This window comes from Neodiprion virginianus, chromosome 3 (assembly GCF_021901495.1).
Source record: "Neodiprion virginianus isolate iyNeoVirg1 chromosome 3, iyNeoVirg1.1, whole genome shotgun sequence".
NCBI classification, from domain to species: Eukaryota; Metazoa; Arthropoda; class Insecta; order Hymenoptera; family Diprionidae; genus Neodiprion; species Neodiprion virginianus.
The window spans coordinates 4,303,870-4,320,256 of NC_060879.1; the positions used below are offsets into that span (position 1 = coordinate 4,303,870).

Here is a 16,387-nt window from a genome sequence, read left to right on the forward strand (position 1 = left end):
AATCGCAGCGAAAAGAGCGTAGGACCAACAGGAGAGGAATGGCGAGCGAAAAAGCACCTGCTGAAAAATGTCGAAAATTCAGGTTCTGGTTTTTTGGCTGTAACTTTTGATGCGTTGATCGCAGCGTATTGGGACTGCGCCCAATCGATTTCTCTCGCAAAATTACGTCCGATCAGTGCTACAATTAATTCATTCCAGCACTTTCCAAAATCGTGAAAATTTTCGCCAAAAATGGAAAGGGGTTAGCCTTACTTTTTTTTTTGCAAAAAACTTTTGGTCTCAGATTCGATTTGAACGATCCTTATCCGACCAATTGGACCCTCAGGAACTCAGAAATCGCAGCGAAAAGAGCGTAGGACCAACAGGAGAGAAATGGCGAGCGAAAAAGCACCTGCTGAAAAATGTCGAAAATTCAGGTTCTGGTTTTTTGGCTGTAACTTTTGATGCGTTGATCGCAGCGTATTGGGACTGCGCCCAATCGATTTCTCTCGCAAAATTACGTCCGATCAGTGCTACAATTACCTGATTCCAGCACTTTTCAAAATCGCGAAAATTTTCGCCAAAAATGGAAAGGGGTTAGCCTTACTTGTTTTTTTGGCAAAAAACTTTTGGTCTCAGTTTCGATTTAAACGATCCTCATCCGACCAATTGGACCATCAGGAACTCAGAAATCGCAGCGAAAAGAGCGTAGGACCAACAGGAGAGAAATGGCGAGCGAAAAAGCACCTGCTGAAAAATGTCGAAAATTCAGCTTCTGGTTTTTTGGCTGTAACTTTTGATGCGTTGATCGCAGCGTATTGGGACTGCGCCCAATCGGTTTCTCTCGCAAAATTACGTCCGATCAGCGCTACAATTAATTGATTCCAGCACTTTTCAAAATCGCGAAAATTTTCGCCAAAACTGGAAAGGGGTTAGCCTTACTTGTTTTTTTGGCAAAAAACTTTTGGTCTCAGTTTCGATTTCAACGATCCTCATCCGACCAATTGGACCATCAGGAACTCAGAAATCGCAGCGAAAAGAGCGTACGACCAACAGGAGAGAAATGGCGAGCGAAAAAGCACCTGCTGAAAAATGTCGAAAATTCAGGTTCTGGTTTTTTGGCTGTAACTTTTGATGCGTTGATCGCAGCGTATTGGGACTGCGCCCAATCGATTTCTCTCGCAAAATTACGTCCGATCAGTGCTACAATTAATTGATTTCATCACTTTTCAAAATCGCGAAAATTTTCGCCAAAAATGGAAAGGGGTTAGCCTTACTTTTTTTTTTGGCAATAAACTTTTGGTCTCAGATTCGATTTAAACGATCCTTATCCGACCAATTGGACCCTCAGGAACTCAGAAATCGCAGCGGAAAGAGCGTAGGACCAACAGGAGAGAAATGGCGAGCGAAAAAGCACCTGCTGAAAAATGTCGAAAATTCAGGTTCTGGTTTTTTGGCTGTAACTTTTGATGCGTTGATCGCAGCGTATTGGGACTGCGCCCAATCGATTTCTCTCGCAAAATTACGTCCGATCAGTGCTACAATCAATTGATTCCAGCACTTTTCGAAATCGCGAAAATTTTTGCCAAAAATGGAAAGGGGTTAGCCTTACTTTTTTTTTTGGCAAAAAACTTCTGGTCTCAGATTCGATTTAAACGATCCTTATCCGACCAATTGGACCCTCAGGAACTCAGAAATCGCAGCGAAAAGAGCGTAGGACCAACAGGAGAGGAATGGCGAGCGAAAAAGCACCTGCTGAAAAATGTCGAAAATTCAGGTTCTGGTTTTTTGGCTGTAACTTTTGATGCGTTGATCGCAGCGTATTGGGACTGCGCCCAATCGATTTCTCTCGCAAAATTACGTCCGATCAGTGCTACAATTAATTCATTCAAGCACTTTCCAAAATCGCGAAAATTTTCGCCAAAAATGGAAAGGGGTTAGCCTTACTTTTTTTTTTGGCAAAAAACTTTTGGTCTCAGATTCGATTTAAACGATCCTTATCCGACCAATTGGACCCCCAGGAACTCAGTAATCGCAGCGAAAAGAGCGTAGGACCAACAGGAGAGAAATGGCGAGCGAAAAAGCACTTGCTGAAAAATGTCGAAAATTCAGGTTTTGGTTTTTTGGCTGTAACTTTTGATGCGTTGATCGCAGCGTATTGGGACTGCGCCCAATCGATTTCTCTCGCAAAATTACGTCCGATCAGTGCTACAAACAATTGATTCCAGCACTTTTCAAAATCGCGAAAATTTTCGCCAAAAATGGAAAGGGGTTAGCCTTACTTTTTTTTCATTTTTTGGGCCGAAAATTTCTGGTCTCAGATTTGATTCGAATGACTCTCCCCTGACTAACTGGACCCCCAGGAACTCAGAAATCGCAGCGAAAAGAGCGTAGGACCAACAGGAGAGAAATGGCGAGCGAAAAAGCACCTGCTGAAAAATGTCGAAAATTCAGGTTCTGGTTTTTTGGCTGTAAATTTTGATGCGTTGATCGCAGCGTATTGGGACTGCGCCCAATCGATTTCTCTCGCAAAATTACGTCCGATCAGTGCTACAATTAATTGATTTCAGCACTTTTCAAAATCGCGAAAATTTTCGCCAAAAATGGAAAGGGGATAGCCTTACTTTTTTTTTTGGCAAAAAACTTTTGGTCTCAGATTCGATTCAAACGATCCTTATCCGACCAATCGGACCCTCAGGAACTCAGAAATCGCAGCGAAAAGAGCGTAGGACCAACAGGAGAGAAATGGCGAGCGAAAAAGCACCTGCTGAAAAATGTCGAAAATTCAGGTTGTGGTTTTTTGGCTGTAACTTTTGATGCGTTGATCGCAGCGTATTGGGACTGCGCCCAATCGGTTTCTCTCGCAAAATTACGTCCGATCAGTGCTACAATTAATTGATTCCAGCACTTTTCAAAATCGCGAAAATTTTCGCCAAAAATGGAAAGGGGTTAGCCTTACTTTTTTTTTTGGCAAAAAACTTTTGGTCTCAGATTCGATTCAAACGATCTTTATCCGACCAATTGGACCCTCAGGAACTCAGAAATCGCAGCGAAAAGAGCGTAGGACCAACAGGAGAGAAATGGCGAGCGAAAAAGCACCTGCTGAAAAATGTCGAAAATTCAGGTTCTGGTTTTTTGGCTGTAACTTTTGATGCGTTGATCGCAGCGTATTGGGACTGCGCCCAATCGATTTCTCTCGCAAAATTACGTCCGATCAGTGCTACAATTAATTGATTCCAGCACTTTTCAAAATCGCGAAAATTTTCGCCAAAAATGGAAAGGGGTTAGCCTTACTTTTTTTTTGGCAAAAAACTTTTGGTCTCAGATTCGATTTAAACGATCCATATCCGACCAATTGGACCCTCAGGAACTCAGAAATCGCAGCGAAAAGAGCGTAGGACCAACAGGAGAGGAATGGCGAGCGAAAAAGCACCTGCTGAAAAATGTCGAAAATTCAGGTTTTGGTTTTTTGGCTGTAACTTTTGATGCGTTGATCGCAGCGTATTGGGACTGCGCCCAATCGATTTCTCTCGCAAAATTACGTCCGATCAGTGCTACAATTAATTGATTCCAGCACTTTTCAAAATCGCGAAAATTTTCGCCAAAAATGGAAAGGGGTTAGCCTTACTTTTTTTTCATTTTTTGGGCCGAAAATTTCTGGTCTCAGATTTGATTCGAATGACTCTCCCCTGACTAACTGGACCCCCAGGAACTTAGAAAACGCAGCGCAAATAGCGTGTCATCAACAACAGAAAATTTACTGACCATACTGTGTGTTTTCAACGTTTAATTACAGTGCGCAAAATAATATATTTATTTTTTCCTCCGAAGATCTTGTCATTTTCATCTGACAAATTACAAAGCGGCCTGCTCTTTTCCTCTCGACTTACATAGCCGAAAAGATCCTCGCGTTTGCATCTTTTTGCCCGATACGTTGAAGAGTAATTGGACTTCCAGGAATGTAAAAAAGATACGCAGATTAACAGCTGAGGAAATACTGTGAAACTCATCTGTTTCTTGGCTATCAGATCGGATCCACCGATACATTACTCTCACTGACTCTAGACTGCGTGCATCTAATCTTCCCCGCAAAATCACATCGATTTCATGCATCAAGCAAAGACTTTGGCTATCATTCAATCACGAACAAAATCCGGCCATCAAGAAGCAAAGAAGTTAGCTTCACATTGTTTGCAATTTCTGGACTGAAAATCCTCAACTTTCTTATCGACTTCATTTAGATCAATCCGACGCTTGTGAATGCAAAACGGATAACTGGAACTCCCTCGAGTCACTATCTGAGAAAATGCGAAGGAAATTTCAGGCATTTTTTTTTCTCTTAGCCTCACTTGAAGGATTCATAAAAGAGCAGTAATCTTGTATTTTCTTCAGCTTCTTTTTATCCAATGATTGCATCCATAAATCTGGTGTCATAATATTGATGAGATTTATCAAGGGAGACTTTGTCCATGGAGTGCCATATTTCAGGTGTTTACATTTTATTTTTTTCGAAGGAAATGAGTAACGCTTTTTGAGTGCGATTTTTTTTATTTCTTTTATTCATGATATACAAAACGTTAAAAAAAATTTTTTTGAAAAAATAAACCAAAATGGTGGCCGTTGCAGCTCCGTGAAAACACGTCCTCAAAACGCTGGAGGTAAACGGCTGACATCACTGCCCCCTCTTTGTTGATCTGAAACACAAATTCCAAGCATATTATCAATGTGTGACCCTCTGGTCATGGAATGACGGATGCGTTTTTCGTTCAGTACAAATTTCGGAAAATGGCGGCAATTAAAAAAAAAAATTGAATTTTCGCGTTATTTTTCGCATAAAAGGATAAATAATAAATGCAAAAATGTATCTATCGAAAAAACGATCCGTCATTCCGTGAAGACATATTTTCTGAGTATGCTCTTCAAATTTCAGGTCGATATGTTATTTACAGCGGTCAGGAGAATGTCAGCGATTTTTAAAAACGTGTTTGCGAGAAAAACGCATTCAAAGTTTTGTAATGTGTTCACACAAATGTGTTTATAATTACCGGTAATCGGCAATGCCTGGTCCATAGAGGCATCCTTCCTCTTCTTCTAGCTGCTCATGTTGAGCCGCTAACAATCTCCCGCTGCTCAATCCGGGCCTTTTTTGTTGCGTTGGTCACCTGCCTCTGCTGAGACGGTCAGAGCGCGCTGACCGTGTCGACTTCAAACGCGTTTAAAATATCGTAAACGTTCGAAATCCGGGAAACGGTTCGACAGATTCATTTCTACTTACATGTAGATTAAGAATCCGTAATAAAAAAAAAATCGATTTTTTGAAAATTTCAAGGACAAAGTCTCCCTTAATCGAGACCTCAAATGCCTCAATGTTAATTTCTCATTTGGTCACATTTGACTAGCATCTGACAGATAAGAACAGCAGTACAAAGTGCTGCAATCTAGTTATCGATAAAACGATCGACCGGGCCACTCGTCTCTACGAGTACGTACAGGTTTGCTTCACTAGTTTTTTGCCGAGTTATACAGTGAATCGATTCTGACTATAGTGTTGTTAGCATTATATAATAAAGATGCAACACGAAATCACATTGTTCGACGATGAAGTAGCAAATCTCGTTAAGAAACACCTAACCAGACCGGATCATCAAGGTTACATAAAACTGGATGGAATTACTTTACCGGAGCAATTCAGAAAATTCGTCAATACCATAGACAACTTTGAAGTTCGCGATGACGATATTTGGGTCTGCAGCTTTCCACGGACGGGTGAGGACGCAAAATCTATCAACTAGCCGGGATGGTTGTCATTTCTTTAAAATTGTTGCAACGACATTGCTTTAGCTTGGTGGTACCTGATTAAGAGCTATCTACACTGAGATAACTATATCGAAGTATAACGCCTACGACTATGTGACAGCACTCGATCGGTGTCGTGTGTGTTCTTTCAGGTACTACTTGGACGCAGGAAATGGTTTGGTGCATAGCTAACGACTCGAACTTTGAGAGAGCCAAAGTTCTTCTCAATGACAGATTTCCATACTTGGAGTAAGTTGGAAACAATGAAAAATCATCAATTTGATAATTAGAACTGACCCGTTTTGCCGATTCTAAGCTCTTCTCTTGAATTTAATTTTGATTTTGAGTCAGTTCGATACACTGAGAGAAATTTTTAGTTCCGGTTACCGCTCAGTCCTTAACTATTTTCATTTTTTACCACAATCGAAAAATGTAATCCTAGGTGGAAAATGAAAATTAGTTTTCTAGCCGTTACCAGAAAGTTCAGTATCCGTTACCATTCTTTCTCATTACAATCACTGTTACTATATTTTCTTGTAACCGTTGCGAAAATTTAATGCTTGTGCAACAATAAGTGACGTTGAAGTCTTGTTTAACTAAAAAAGTAGAGTAAACCTCGGAAAATGATTTTGCGTTGCGATTACCAACAAGGATCGACGATAGCGCAAAATGGTTACGCGTACCTCGTTTTTCGTAATACCAACAATATTCAAACAGTTTTTTTAACGATACCAGTTTTACTGAAATGTTCTAGTCACTATAACAAATGAAATTTTCCTCAGTGTACATTCATCACAGTTAAATCAATAACATCAATCTATAACATTCGGTCTCACTGCAACACATAAAAATAAATTTGTTTCCTCTCTCCAAACAGGATATCTGCTGTGATTGGCGCTCCGAAACCATTGGATCATGGTCCAATCTCTGACATTAAGGTGCCAGAACACGTGATCGACAGTATCGGATATTGTCAAAAATTGGCCAGTCCCAGATTCATCAAGACACACCTTCCGTTCAGTTTACTTCCTCGGCAGCTTAAGAGAGGAGAAAAAAATGCCAAGATTGTATACGTTTCCCGAAATCCCAAGGACACGTGCATTTCTTATTTTCATCACGCCAAAGTATCCGAAGGGTTTAAAGGGAGCTTCGAGGATTGGTGTGATCTCTTTATTAAAGACGCAGGTTTGCAAATAATTACTTCCCACGTTTCTTCAAATCGGATGACCTTTAATTTCAAACTCGATTTTAGTTATGTACGCACCTTTCTGGAAACACGTGCTTGGTTTCTGGAAGCAGAGAATCAACGACAACTTCCTATTCCTAAAGTATGAGGACATGAAAAGGGTGAATTCACTGTTTTTGTGAGCCTTATCTTACCGTGAACAAGAATCAATTATGCCTTTAATACTGTCCATGCCTTCCACGTCCAGCTTGCATCGCATAGTATGAGTAATTCTCAATGTCTCTTTTACCCAGGACTTGCCCTCGGTAATAAAGAGAACCGCAAAATTTCTCGGTAAGAACTTGACCACCGATCAGGAGTCGGTTTTGATCCAGCACCTGAGTTTCGATAGCATGAAAGTGAACCCAGCTGTGAACAACGAGGAAGTCATAGCCGTTATGCAGAAGTTAAATCCGTCCGAAAAAAAAGGAGAGTTCATAAGGCGCGGAACGACCGAACAGTGGAAAACCGAAATGGCACCTGAAATCGTTCAGCAGTTTGACGATTGGACTCGGGAAAATTTGAGGGGTACTTATTACTCCACTTCTGAATAACAGGTCTCAGCTTGTTTATTGGATGATGCGATAAGGGATATTGAATAATATAAGACAAGGGATGTCAATTCCTCGGCACAAGCGATAGCTTAAAAGAGAAGACAACAAGAAACATGTATGATCGATGTGCTGACGTAAAATTTTCTTTCTTGAAAAAAAAAAAAAAAAATTTTTACCAATATCAAAATAGCTATAAAAAATTTAACATTTATTACTGTGAATAATAAACTTATTTATAGAAAACAGTGTCAAGTTAATTGTCATTGCAAACGTTAGCTGGAAAAATCACAATGGAGTTCATGAAAACTTTATACTCTATTGACAATCGTGTCCAAATAAACTCGAGCGTTAATCAAGTTAACGAGTTCAGCGCTATTCTGCAACCTCACTCATAACTATTCACAGTTGTTTCCAAGGATGTCATCCACGTATTCTGCCAAGCCTGAAAGACCCTGTGTGTTTGTCGATGAACGGTTAGTCTTTAGTTCGACCATTTTTGTTGCGATAATGGAATTCCGAGATGCCCCTTCCGTCGACGGTGCCGTTGACGCGATAACGAACGAATCGTTCGACCATCCTTGCCTCCCAGTTTTTACCGACAAAATGTATCGATTCGTACTCAACGTTCACTTGAACGCTGTACACCTTTTCACCTGCAATTTTGCAACATACCAATGTTGTATATCGATTGTTCCAAGTTCGCAGTATTCGGCACTAACCCGCTTTAAAGGTGAATGCATGATCCTTCGGCGCAGTTCCGTTCTCGCCGTGCTGATATAACTTCAGGTCACACCATTCCAACGGGTGCAGAGATCCGTCAGGTTCGTATACGTAACCAGCCTCCAACCTTCGGGGAATAACCGTTGAAAATCATTAAACATCGTTAAATTCTAGCCGGGGATGTACTGTTCACTTTAAAAATTACTCACGTGGAACAGGTGCAGGGTTGGCAAATCACGCCAATCGATGCCATGGTCCCATCTTCCAGAAAGAGCATGTGAAATATGTACCGATGCATCAGGGTCCAATCTCTCTTGAATCCTACGGAAAATTAATCGATTCGGATCGAAATTAATGTGGATCAATTAAATAAGATCCCAGATTAATTGCAGGAGAAAACAAAGATGGATTATGAACACTTTACCGTAACTATGATCCCTGAAGGCTTGACCTTCGAATTCGTACACCTTTCCTTCAATATTGATATTAGCTTTCAAACTTCCCATCTGCTCGTAGTGCGTCTGGTGTGCCCTGGAAAAATTAATATCAGTAAGAAAATTGTATTATAGATTGTATCGTGCCTTAATTTTGTTACTGGTCTACTAGTTCACCGATTAGGATTCGTTATTTGAAGTTTTAACAGACTCACGCCTTGAGGCTGTCGAAGTATTCCTTACTCCAGTCTTCACGCGCAATCGCCCTGCATGTTGGAGCTATCGCCAAATCAGTATCGAAATCAAAAAACGGAAGATCACTGCGCCAGTCAGCTTGAATTTCTACGTTGCTGGATTTGCCCGGTTCATTTTGGAACCTAAAATTTCATAAATGATTTTTTTTTTAATACAGGTTAATCTAAAACTTAGGTTCGTTTACTTACTAAAATGTTGTTTTTTTTTGAATTTTAAAAAGGAATTCGATTCACGTGATTCGAAATGTAAAGCTGAGATATAATAATTACAAGATATTATTGGTCGGCACAAAAATGCAATTACCACATGGAACCGTTGTACTCGATACGCCAATGTTTCATCGGTACGATTGGGGTAAAACGAATACCCTCGGCGCCGAATTCATTCGGCTTTGCACCGTGCAGTTGAGTACTGGGAATTCTTTTACTACAGAGAAGACCCTTTCCTGGAACCTGAAATAAAAGTTTCAGAAACTAAGGATGACAGAAAGATTACAAAACCAACACTATGGCCGAAAATTAAATTTATACATTGAAAAGCTGATGCTTGTCCGTAGAAATTTTATTTCCTTACACGGACTATTACTATTTTTTATTCTCTACAGCAATGGAAAATATGATGTACTTGAGAAAAATATTTTACATCAATTACAAAACCACACATATACTACTCACCACAAGGTAAAATAATCCATTGACAATACCATCGTGTCGACGCTCTGAGCCCCCAACTAAGTAATATCCCTCTTTGTTTGTTGCCATAAAGAAGACCGCGTCAAATGCCTAAGGATATGAACAAATAATTCTTTGACTGTCTTAATTGTTGCAATTAATTATTTTTATAGTATTAGTTGTGGAAACAGAAGGCAGCTGTTCGTATACCTCTGTATGTGAGGACAGTTGTTGAGCCTTGTCCATTTCTTCTGGGGTTGAACGTGATTTCATGCCATAACCGCTTTGCCGGAGCCTTGAGCCAAGTTTTCCGAACACCTGCGATTTAATTGGTTATAAATATAGTTAAAAATCAGAAAATCTCATGATTCACTGACTATACATGTATCGAAGTAAAGATAAAAGTAAAGGAAAATTGAATCAAATTGAATGTCAGGGTGGCAACAATTTTGCTCAAATAAAATTACCTGATCTTTCCTTGACTTTTCCCAACAAAAAAAGAAATTTTCTGACCATTTCCGGGCTTACCGGGTTTTCCGGTCTGTCGCCACCCTGAATGAGTAGTATGTATATATATTATAATACAATACTTTAACTATCGATAGCATCGACGGTACGTTAACTTACCCTCCGAGAATTTAAAATGCACCAAAACGCAAGGTACTTGAGGTAATACCATTTTCCGGGTTGCTTGTACACTCCAAAAATCGGTTCAACATTTTCTAGTTTGAGATATTTGAATGCCGCGAACAGCAGAGCTGCTAGTAAAAGCGAACAAAGTACCATCGTTGGACGGACTAAGCGGGACTGAAAGAGACGCTACTAACTAAGCGTTATCTTCGGGTATGTATAATTAATACCGCTTATCTCATACTTCTGGCAGCACTTGAGCAGAAATGAGATACAATTCAGCCGATAACGGACTGATATTACATTTGGATAATTCGTATATTCTATTGACTGTATTTCACGTGCGAGGTATGATAAACACGTGTTCAATAGATGTGTATTCGTTTTTCGGCGTTAGAGAATCTCATAAGATTACACATTATCGTGATTAGATTCAGAGAAGAAATATGCCTAACTGAAAATGAAGTTTCATTTTAATATTCCAATGGTACGTTATAGAACAGTTATTAGTGAAGCATAGGTATTATTTACACCAATATTGAGCAATTGAATCAGATTTTTCCATTTCTCAAAATTTGTTATTGAAATTTACGCGCCAAGCGCAAACTTCAGACACCCAATGATTCACACACCCGAGTGAATTTCGCAAGCTGAACTTTCATATTTTAGGACACGGACGAAGGTAGAACCGTGCTTGAGCTGTTCTTGCCTTTATTTTATTTCACATGAAATAACCTTTGGTAACTGGAAATTCTTGGAAATAAACGTACATCCGAAATAAAATCGCAAGTGTGTTGAAGGCGGCCATCTTGCGATGGCATACAATTTAAGAAATTAATCCATCGAATCCACAACTTTTGTTTACCGGTGCAAGTCAGATGAGACGCAATGTGTTTAGAAGATATGACAAAAAAGGGTGCGTGAAGTATTTGACAAAATGCATATTACTTGAATATAATTAAATATGTAACCGTTGTTAATGTTGTATTAATTATATGATTGTATACACGGTACAACAGACAGTCAAAATAAAATAAGTATCCGTCATTGTGAATGAATGATTCCTGAATTTTCTTCAGTAAGCAATTCGTATCAATACACACAATTTATTGTTATAATCCTATGCTCACATACACTTCAATGGTCTTAAACACTAAGCATCTATACCTAAGAAAATCACCATCGTTATCTATAAATTATGATTGCATGGTGCAAAAACTTATTTAGCACTAGTAGATCGTAATTACAACGAACTTTAAACGTTTCTTAACATTGAAATGTCAGTTTATCCATCCATTCGCTTTCTACTTATACATAGTTTTGTTTCTATAAATATGAAATACGACCATTGCGGTAGACTAAAATTTACGTTTCTATGCGGGGGAAAGAAATAATTTAACGAATTTATCAAAAAATTATTATATTTTCACATCTTACTTATCATTTACTGCAATTCCGTTCATCTTGTAACGATTCGTGGTGATGCGGACTGTTATGATACTCTATTGGAGATAATTTAACAGCTTTTTTGTAGCCAAGTAGATGAATAATTAATAATTCGCAATTGAAATGTAATTACTCGCGTAACGGTAACTTTCTATTTTATTCGTAGTGGTCAATATCATAACTGCCCGCTAAATTTATCTGATAATAACATGCAGCAGTTTAATGTCTACGACGCGCCAAGTTTTTTATTTGTTCGTTAACGTATGAAAATCAAGATGTGGTTTTCACTGAATCTATCGGATTCGGTTTTTATACCGGTGGTGAAATCAATTTTCATAAATAAACATCAAATAACCTAATAATTGCTTTTTTTTCTTTCAAAAATTTACAATGAAACTAGTTCTTTTTTCCTCGCTTCAAAATTCAAGCGTCGATATGCTCTAGATTAAGAAATCGTTTTTTATTGTGAAAAAAAAACGAGAGAAAAAAAACAATAGTTCAAACATAAATAAATTTTCTCGAGTTCTGACACACTATTGTTACAAAATTTCTTCTTTTTCAAATTGTAGAAAATCTACAATTTTACTCCAGCAATTTGAAAATCATATCTGGTATATAAATTACGTAAATATAAATCAGTCATCAGACCCCGCGGACCGCTTCGCCTTTCTCTGTCTCGGACTCTGTTTTGGAGTTCTTGGAGATTTACCTGATACAAAAAATTATCGAATGAGCATGAGATAACAATAGAAACTCAACAAAGCAGTCAACCTTAATACTCAATTAAAAAGTTAATATTTTTCAATAATCCCCGAAAATCAAGTGAGCATCTGATTTTCAGTATTTTAAATACTTACTTAGCCTGTTGAGAGTGTCTTTAGGTAGCCAGTCATAGTCAACGTTGTTGGGGTTAGATGTGCCCATTTCAACAGGTGCTTTACGACCGGAAGAGAATCGCGATTTACGTCCAAAGGAAGACAATAACTGTTGGCCGCCAACGAGTGTCAATATGACACAAGCTGCCAGGAAGACATAGAGGAACATAGTTTCACCGTCAAGTCCTTCATCCAATTCGATAATTTGTATCGTTTCATTGTAGACTGCATCAGTGAAGCCTATTCCGTTCTGAAAATTGAAAGAATCACTTTTAGCCATCAAAATACAATAAAAACAAAAAGTGTAGTCAAGTTTTGACTTCGTGTTTATCAAACTAGTTGTATCCGTCATATACTTACAGCATCTCTGTAATTGAGATTAATGTTGAGCCCAAACGGTCTGCCAGCAAATACTTCAGACGGTATGAAAGAGTAAGCTACAGTAGCTTCATGGTTTGGCTTTACTACTTTGTTATATGTAATTGTGGAAAAATTTTGAATGTAGAAATTAAAGTCCATTGGATAACGGAAAGATGCATCGACAGTGTCTATGGTGAAATCAACTTCACCCTTGTTTGTGAAACCAACAAGGAATTCAACCAAAACACCGGCTGGTAGTTCTGGAATATGGAAAAAGCAGAACAAACATTACAGTAAGAATAATAATAATAATAATAATAATAATAATAATAGTAATAATAGTAAAAAAATAATAATAATAGTACTAATAATCACGATTGAATAGAAAATTTTATAGGAAACTTTTTGACATCTGTACCAAACAGTTTTACTTATTGTACAAATCGTCGAACAATGTATTCTCGATCAACTTACCCATCGACGCAGCAGAAGAGACGACTGGTTTTGTGAAAAGGATTACAGTTTCAGCATCAGCTGATGCCTTTGTTGTTTCTCCCTCCATCTCATCATCAGTAATAACGGTTCCATCGTCTGCTTCAATGTCAATCGCGTCGCCATCGATCTCATCTTCCTCACCATTCACAAATAACAGTCCTGAAATGTTTGAGATTTTGAAATTCATATCCATCAATGTTCCCAAATTTTACTGAATTTGGTAGCTCTGTGCTTAAAAATTTTTTAGTGCCTTATAACTTGTTTTTTTTTAATTAAGAATTAGGATGAAAAAATAAAATAACTCTGACGGCAAATTGTAATCAATTTCTAACAATAAATGTGGCATTCTTTTGTCAAGAATGTTTAAAATTTGAATAAGAAAATTGAGAAATGGTTAGTAGGTCACAAGGTGGGTCACTGAGGATGGCATCAGCATTTTTATTTGCAAGACTGATTAGTTGATAACTTTAGACACACGTTACAGTTCAAAACGATAGTGGTAGAGTTATAGGTTGACTTTTGTCATAGCGAAACTGAATATTGTATAAACGTTGTAACATATGGATTTGAAGTGATTAGCTGCATTCGTTGATAAGCAAAAGCATTTGACATGTTAAAATTGAAAAGAAAATTTTTCGAGTTGCAACTGGACGGTTCGAAGACCAGGAACCTCAAATTCTATATTGGTATGAAAATTGGCAACTGGTTATGTGATGAAATGTGGAAAATTCAACGGTGAACAGAAAACTGCTCCGTATTGCGGGAAGAAATAATATATGACTAATTGAAACTTTAGGGAGCTCCAAGTTGACTGATGGTTATCAATTTACATACGGTTGACTTTCGGACGTGATTAAGAATGTTTCGTTCATGCAAACGAGAAAGGAAATACGAAATATGGGAGTGTGAAGTAAATTAGTGAAAGCAAAAACTGAGAAGTTGGACAAGAGAGAAGTATAATTATTACCGTTATTAACTGTGAGAAGTGTGGCTGGAAATGCCAACAGTATCAATAAAAAGAAATTTTTCATTTTGAATGTATTTTATTAGATTTTTTCACCCTCGACACGTAATTAGAATAGACACAATTTCGAGATATAACTACTCTCCGGTGTTCCGGAATGGTAACTGAATACAATCTCACGTTCCGGTACCGCGTCCCCACAACAAAATCAGCTACGTGGAAGGTCAACACTTCATTCGGGAACCGACAACGTGGAACAGAATCTGTCACGCGGCATTACGACTCAAATATTAACTTGGTGGGACTACTCGAACTTTTCCGATGACGCGTCTAGGTGGCGCTGAAACATCGAACGGATCGCTAACCTTGGGATACTTCGAACCGCACGATTTGATTGAAAAATTGGGCTCTGTGCACTTATACAAAGTTAATATTTTCCTTTAAGATCGTAGGAAATATATTTCTACGTAACAGATCACCCGTCAAACGTCATGACGAAATAAGAAATGAAAATACTGCCGCATTCGAAAAAGATCGATAAACAAATCGACTGAACTCTGCCGGTAACAAAGTACTTTGAAAACTAATTCATGCACAGGAATGAAAACAAGAACATAACCATTAGGAAATGGAATATAGAAAGTGTTCTTCCTCTTCGAGCACAATTGTAAGAGTGTCTGTAAGTGTGTTTACATTTTGGTAACTTACTCTTCTTGGTGCGAAGCTCGTAAGACAGTCAATGACCGTCTGATATTAAATTGCGGATCGTATATTATTGAAATGCGGATATGCATCATCAATATTAATATTAATCTCGAGGTAATTTTTCATTTTGTGAAAAGTATATATAATTTGAAAAACTGGTAAATTCGAAAAATTAACGACGGAGCCAGGAATCGAACCTGGTATCTAGCGATGCTTTACCGGAGCCTTACTCCACTAGACCACCTAGCCGCCCTGACTCTGATGTCGTTAATTCCTCTCATTACCAGTAAGTTCAAATTTGTTTTCTTGTGCTGTGATAGTATATGTGAATATAGAAAGTGTTCTTCCTCTTCGAGCACAATTGTAAGAGTGTCTGTAAGTGTGTTTACATTTTGGTAACTTACTCTTCTTGGTGCGAAGCTCGTAAGACAGTCAATGACCGTCTGATATTAAATTGCGGATCGTATATTATTGAAATGCGGATATGCATCATCAATATTAATATTAATCTCGAGGTAATTTTTCATTTTGTGAAAAGTATATATAATTTGAAAAACTGGTAAATTCGAAAAATTAACGACGGAGCCAGGAATCGAACCTGGTATCTAGCGATGCTTTACCGGAGCCTTACTCCACTAGACCACCTAGCCGCCCTGACTCTGATGTCGTTAATTCCTCTCATTACCAGTAAGTTCAAATTTGTTTTCTTGTGCTGTGATAGTATATGTGAATATAGAAAGTGTTCTTCCTCTTCGAGCACAATTGTAAGAGTGTCTGTAAGTGTGTTTACATTTTGGTAACTTACTCTTCTTGGTGCGAAGCTCGTAAGACAGTCAATGACCGTCTGATATTAAATTGCGGATCGTATATTATTGAAATGCGGATATGCATCATCAATATTAATATTAATCTCGAGGTAATTTTTCATTTTGTGAAAAGTATATATAATTTGAAAAACTGGTAAATTCGAAAAATTAACGACGGAGCCAGGAATCGAACCTGGTATCTAGCGATGCTTTACCGGAGCCTTACTCCACTAGACCACCTAGCCGCCCTGACTCTGATGTCGTTAATTCCTCTCATTACCAGTAAGTTCAAATTTGTTTTCTTGTGCTGTGATAGTATATGTGAATATAGAAAGTGTTCTTCCTCTTCGAGCACAATTGTAAGAGTGTCTGTAAGTGTGTTTACATTTTGGTAACTTACTCTTCTTGGTGCGAAGCTCGTAAGACAGTCAATGACCGTCTGATATTAAATTGCGGATCGTATATTATTGAA

At 38.2% G+C, this 16,387-nt stretch overlaps 3 protein-coding genes and 1 long non-coding RNA gene across 4 annotated transcripts; 1 reads left to right on the plus strand and 3 right to left on the minus strand.

Moving 5' to 3' along the window:
• Positions 1-4,592: 4,592 nt before the first annotated feature.
• LOC124300615 (uncharacterized) lies at positions 4,593-5,806 on the minus strand. The gene is made up of 3 exons (XR_006907252.1): positions 5,687-5,806; positions 5,025-5,182; positions 4,593-4,673 (listed from the first exon to the last, which is right to left on the minus strand). It is a non-coding gene; the product is annotated as an uncharacterized LOC124300615 (long non-coding RNA).
• On the plus strand, positions 5,440-7,579 carry LOC124300614 (luciferin sulfotransferase-like). Its single transcript, XM_046754898.1, has 5 exons — positions 5,440-5,745; positions 5,928-6,024; positions 6,653-6,960; positions 7,028-7,122; positions 7,255-7,579. The coding sequence occupies exons 1-5, from the start codon at positions 5,550-5,552 to the stop codon at positions 7,552-7,554; spliced, it is 996 nt and encodes a 331-aa protein (XP_046610854.1). The 5' UTR covers positions 5,440-5,549; the 3' UTR covers positions 7,555-7,579.
• On the minus strand, positions 7,552-10,445 carry LOC124300613 (uncharacterized). Its single transcript, XM_046754897.1, has 9 exons — positions 10,262-10,445; positions 9,845-9,952; positions 9,638-9,745; positions 9,267-9,415; positions 8,924-9,085; positions 8,699-8,805; positions 8,484-8,595; positions 8,274-8,401; positions 7,552-8,207 (listed from the first exon to the last, which is right to left on the minus strand). Exons 1-9 carry the CDS (start codon positions 10,418-10,420, stop codon positions 8,029-8,031), a joined length of 1,212 nt encoding a protein of 403 aa, XP_046610853.1. The 5' UTR covers positions 10,421-10,445; the 3' UTR covers positions 7,552-8,028.
• A 905-nt stretch (positions 10,446-11,350) lies between these two features.
• Positions 11,351-14,655, minus strand: LOC124300667 (translocon-associated protein subunit alpha). The gene is made up of 5 exons (XM_046754973.1): positions 14,408-14,655; positions 13,420-13,599; positions 12,946-13,205; positions 12,568-12,835; positions 11,351-12,419 (listed from the first exon to the last, which is right to left on the minus strand). Exons 1-5 carry the CDS (start codon positions 14,469-14,471, stop codon positions 12,346-12,348), a joined length of 846 nt encoding a protein of 281 aa, XP_046610929.1. The 5' UTR covers positions 14,472-14,655; the 3' UTR covers positions 11,351-12,345.
• Between the last annotated feature and the right edge of the window lie 1,732 nt (positions 14,656-16,387).

Excerpts from the sequence above, each read along its gene's own strand:
- LOC124300667 (XM_046754973.1), bottom strand. The coding sequence starts at position 14,471 with ATGAAAAATTTCTTTTTATTGATACTGTTGGCATTTCCAGCCACACTT. Across the intron at positions 13,600-14,407 it reads ACTTCTCACAGTTAATAACG|GACTGTTATTTGTGAATGGT; the intron begins GTAATAATTATA and ends CAAACATTTCAG. Across the intron at positions 12,420-12,567 it reads AGACACTCTCAACAGGCTAA|GTAAATCTCCAAGAACTCCA; the intron begins GTAAGTATTTAA and ends TTTTTGTATCAG.
- LOC124300614 (XM_046754898.1), top strand. The coding sequence starts at position 5,550 with ATGCAACACGAAATCACATTGTTCGACGATGAAGTAGCAAATCTCGTT. Across the intron at positions 5,746-5,927 it reads CTGCAGCTTTCCACGGACGG|GTACTACTTGGACGCAGGAA; the intron begins GTGAGGACGCAA and ends GTGTTCTTTCAG. Across the intron at positions 6,961-7,027 it reads TCTCTTTATTAAAGACGCAG|TTATGTACGCACCTTTCTGG; the intron begins GTTTGCAAATAA and ends ACTCGATTTTAG.
- LOC124300613 (XM_046754897.1), bottom strand. The coding sequence starts at position 10,420 with ATGGTACTTTGTTCGCTTTTACTAGCAGCTCTGCTGTTCGCGGCATTC. Across the intron at positions 9,416-9,637 it reads ATGGATTATTTTACCTTGTG|GTTCCAGGAAAGGGTCTTCT; the intron begins GTGAGTAGTATA and ends CTTTTATTTCAG. Across the intron at positions 8,596-8,698 it reads CTTCAGGGATCATAGTTACG|GATTCAAGAGAGATTGGACC; the intron begins GTAAAGTGTTCA and ends AATTTTCCGTAG.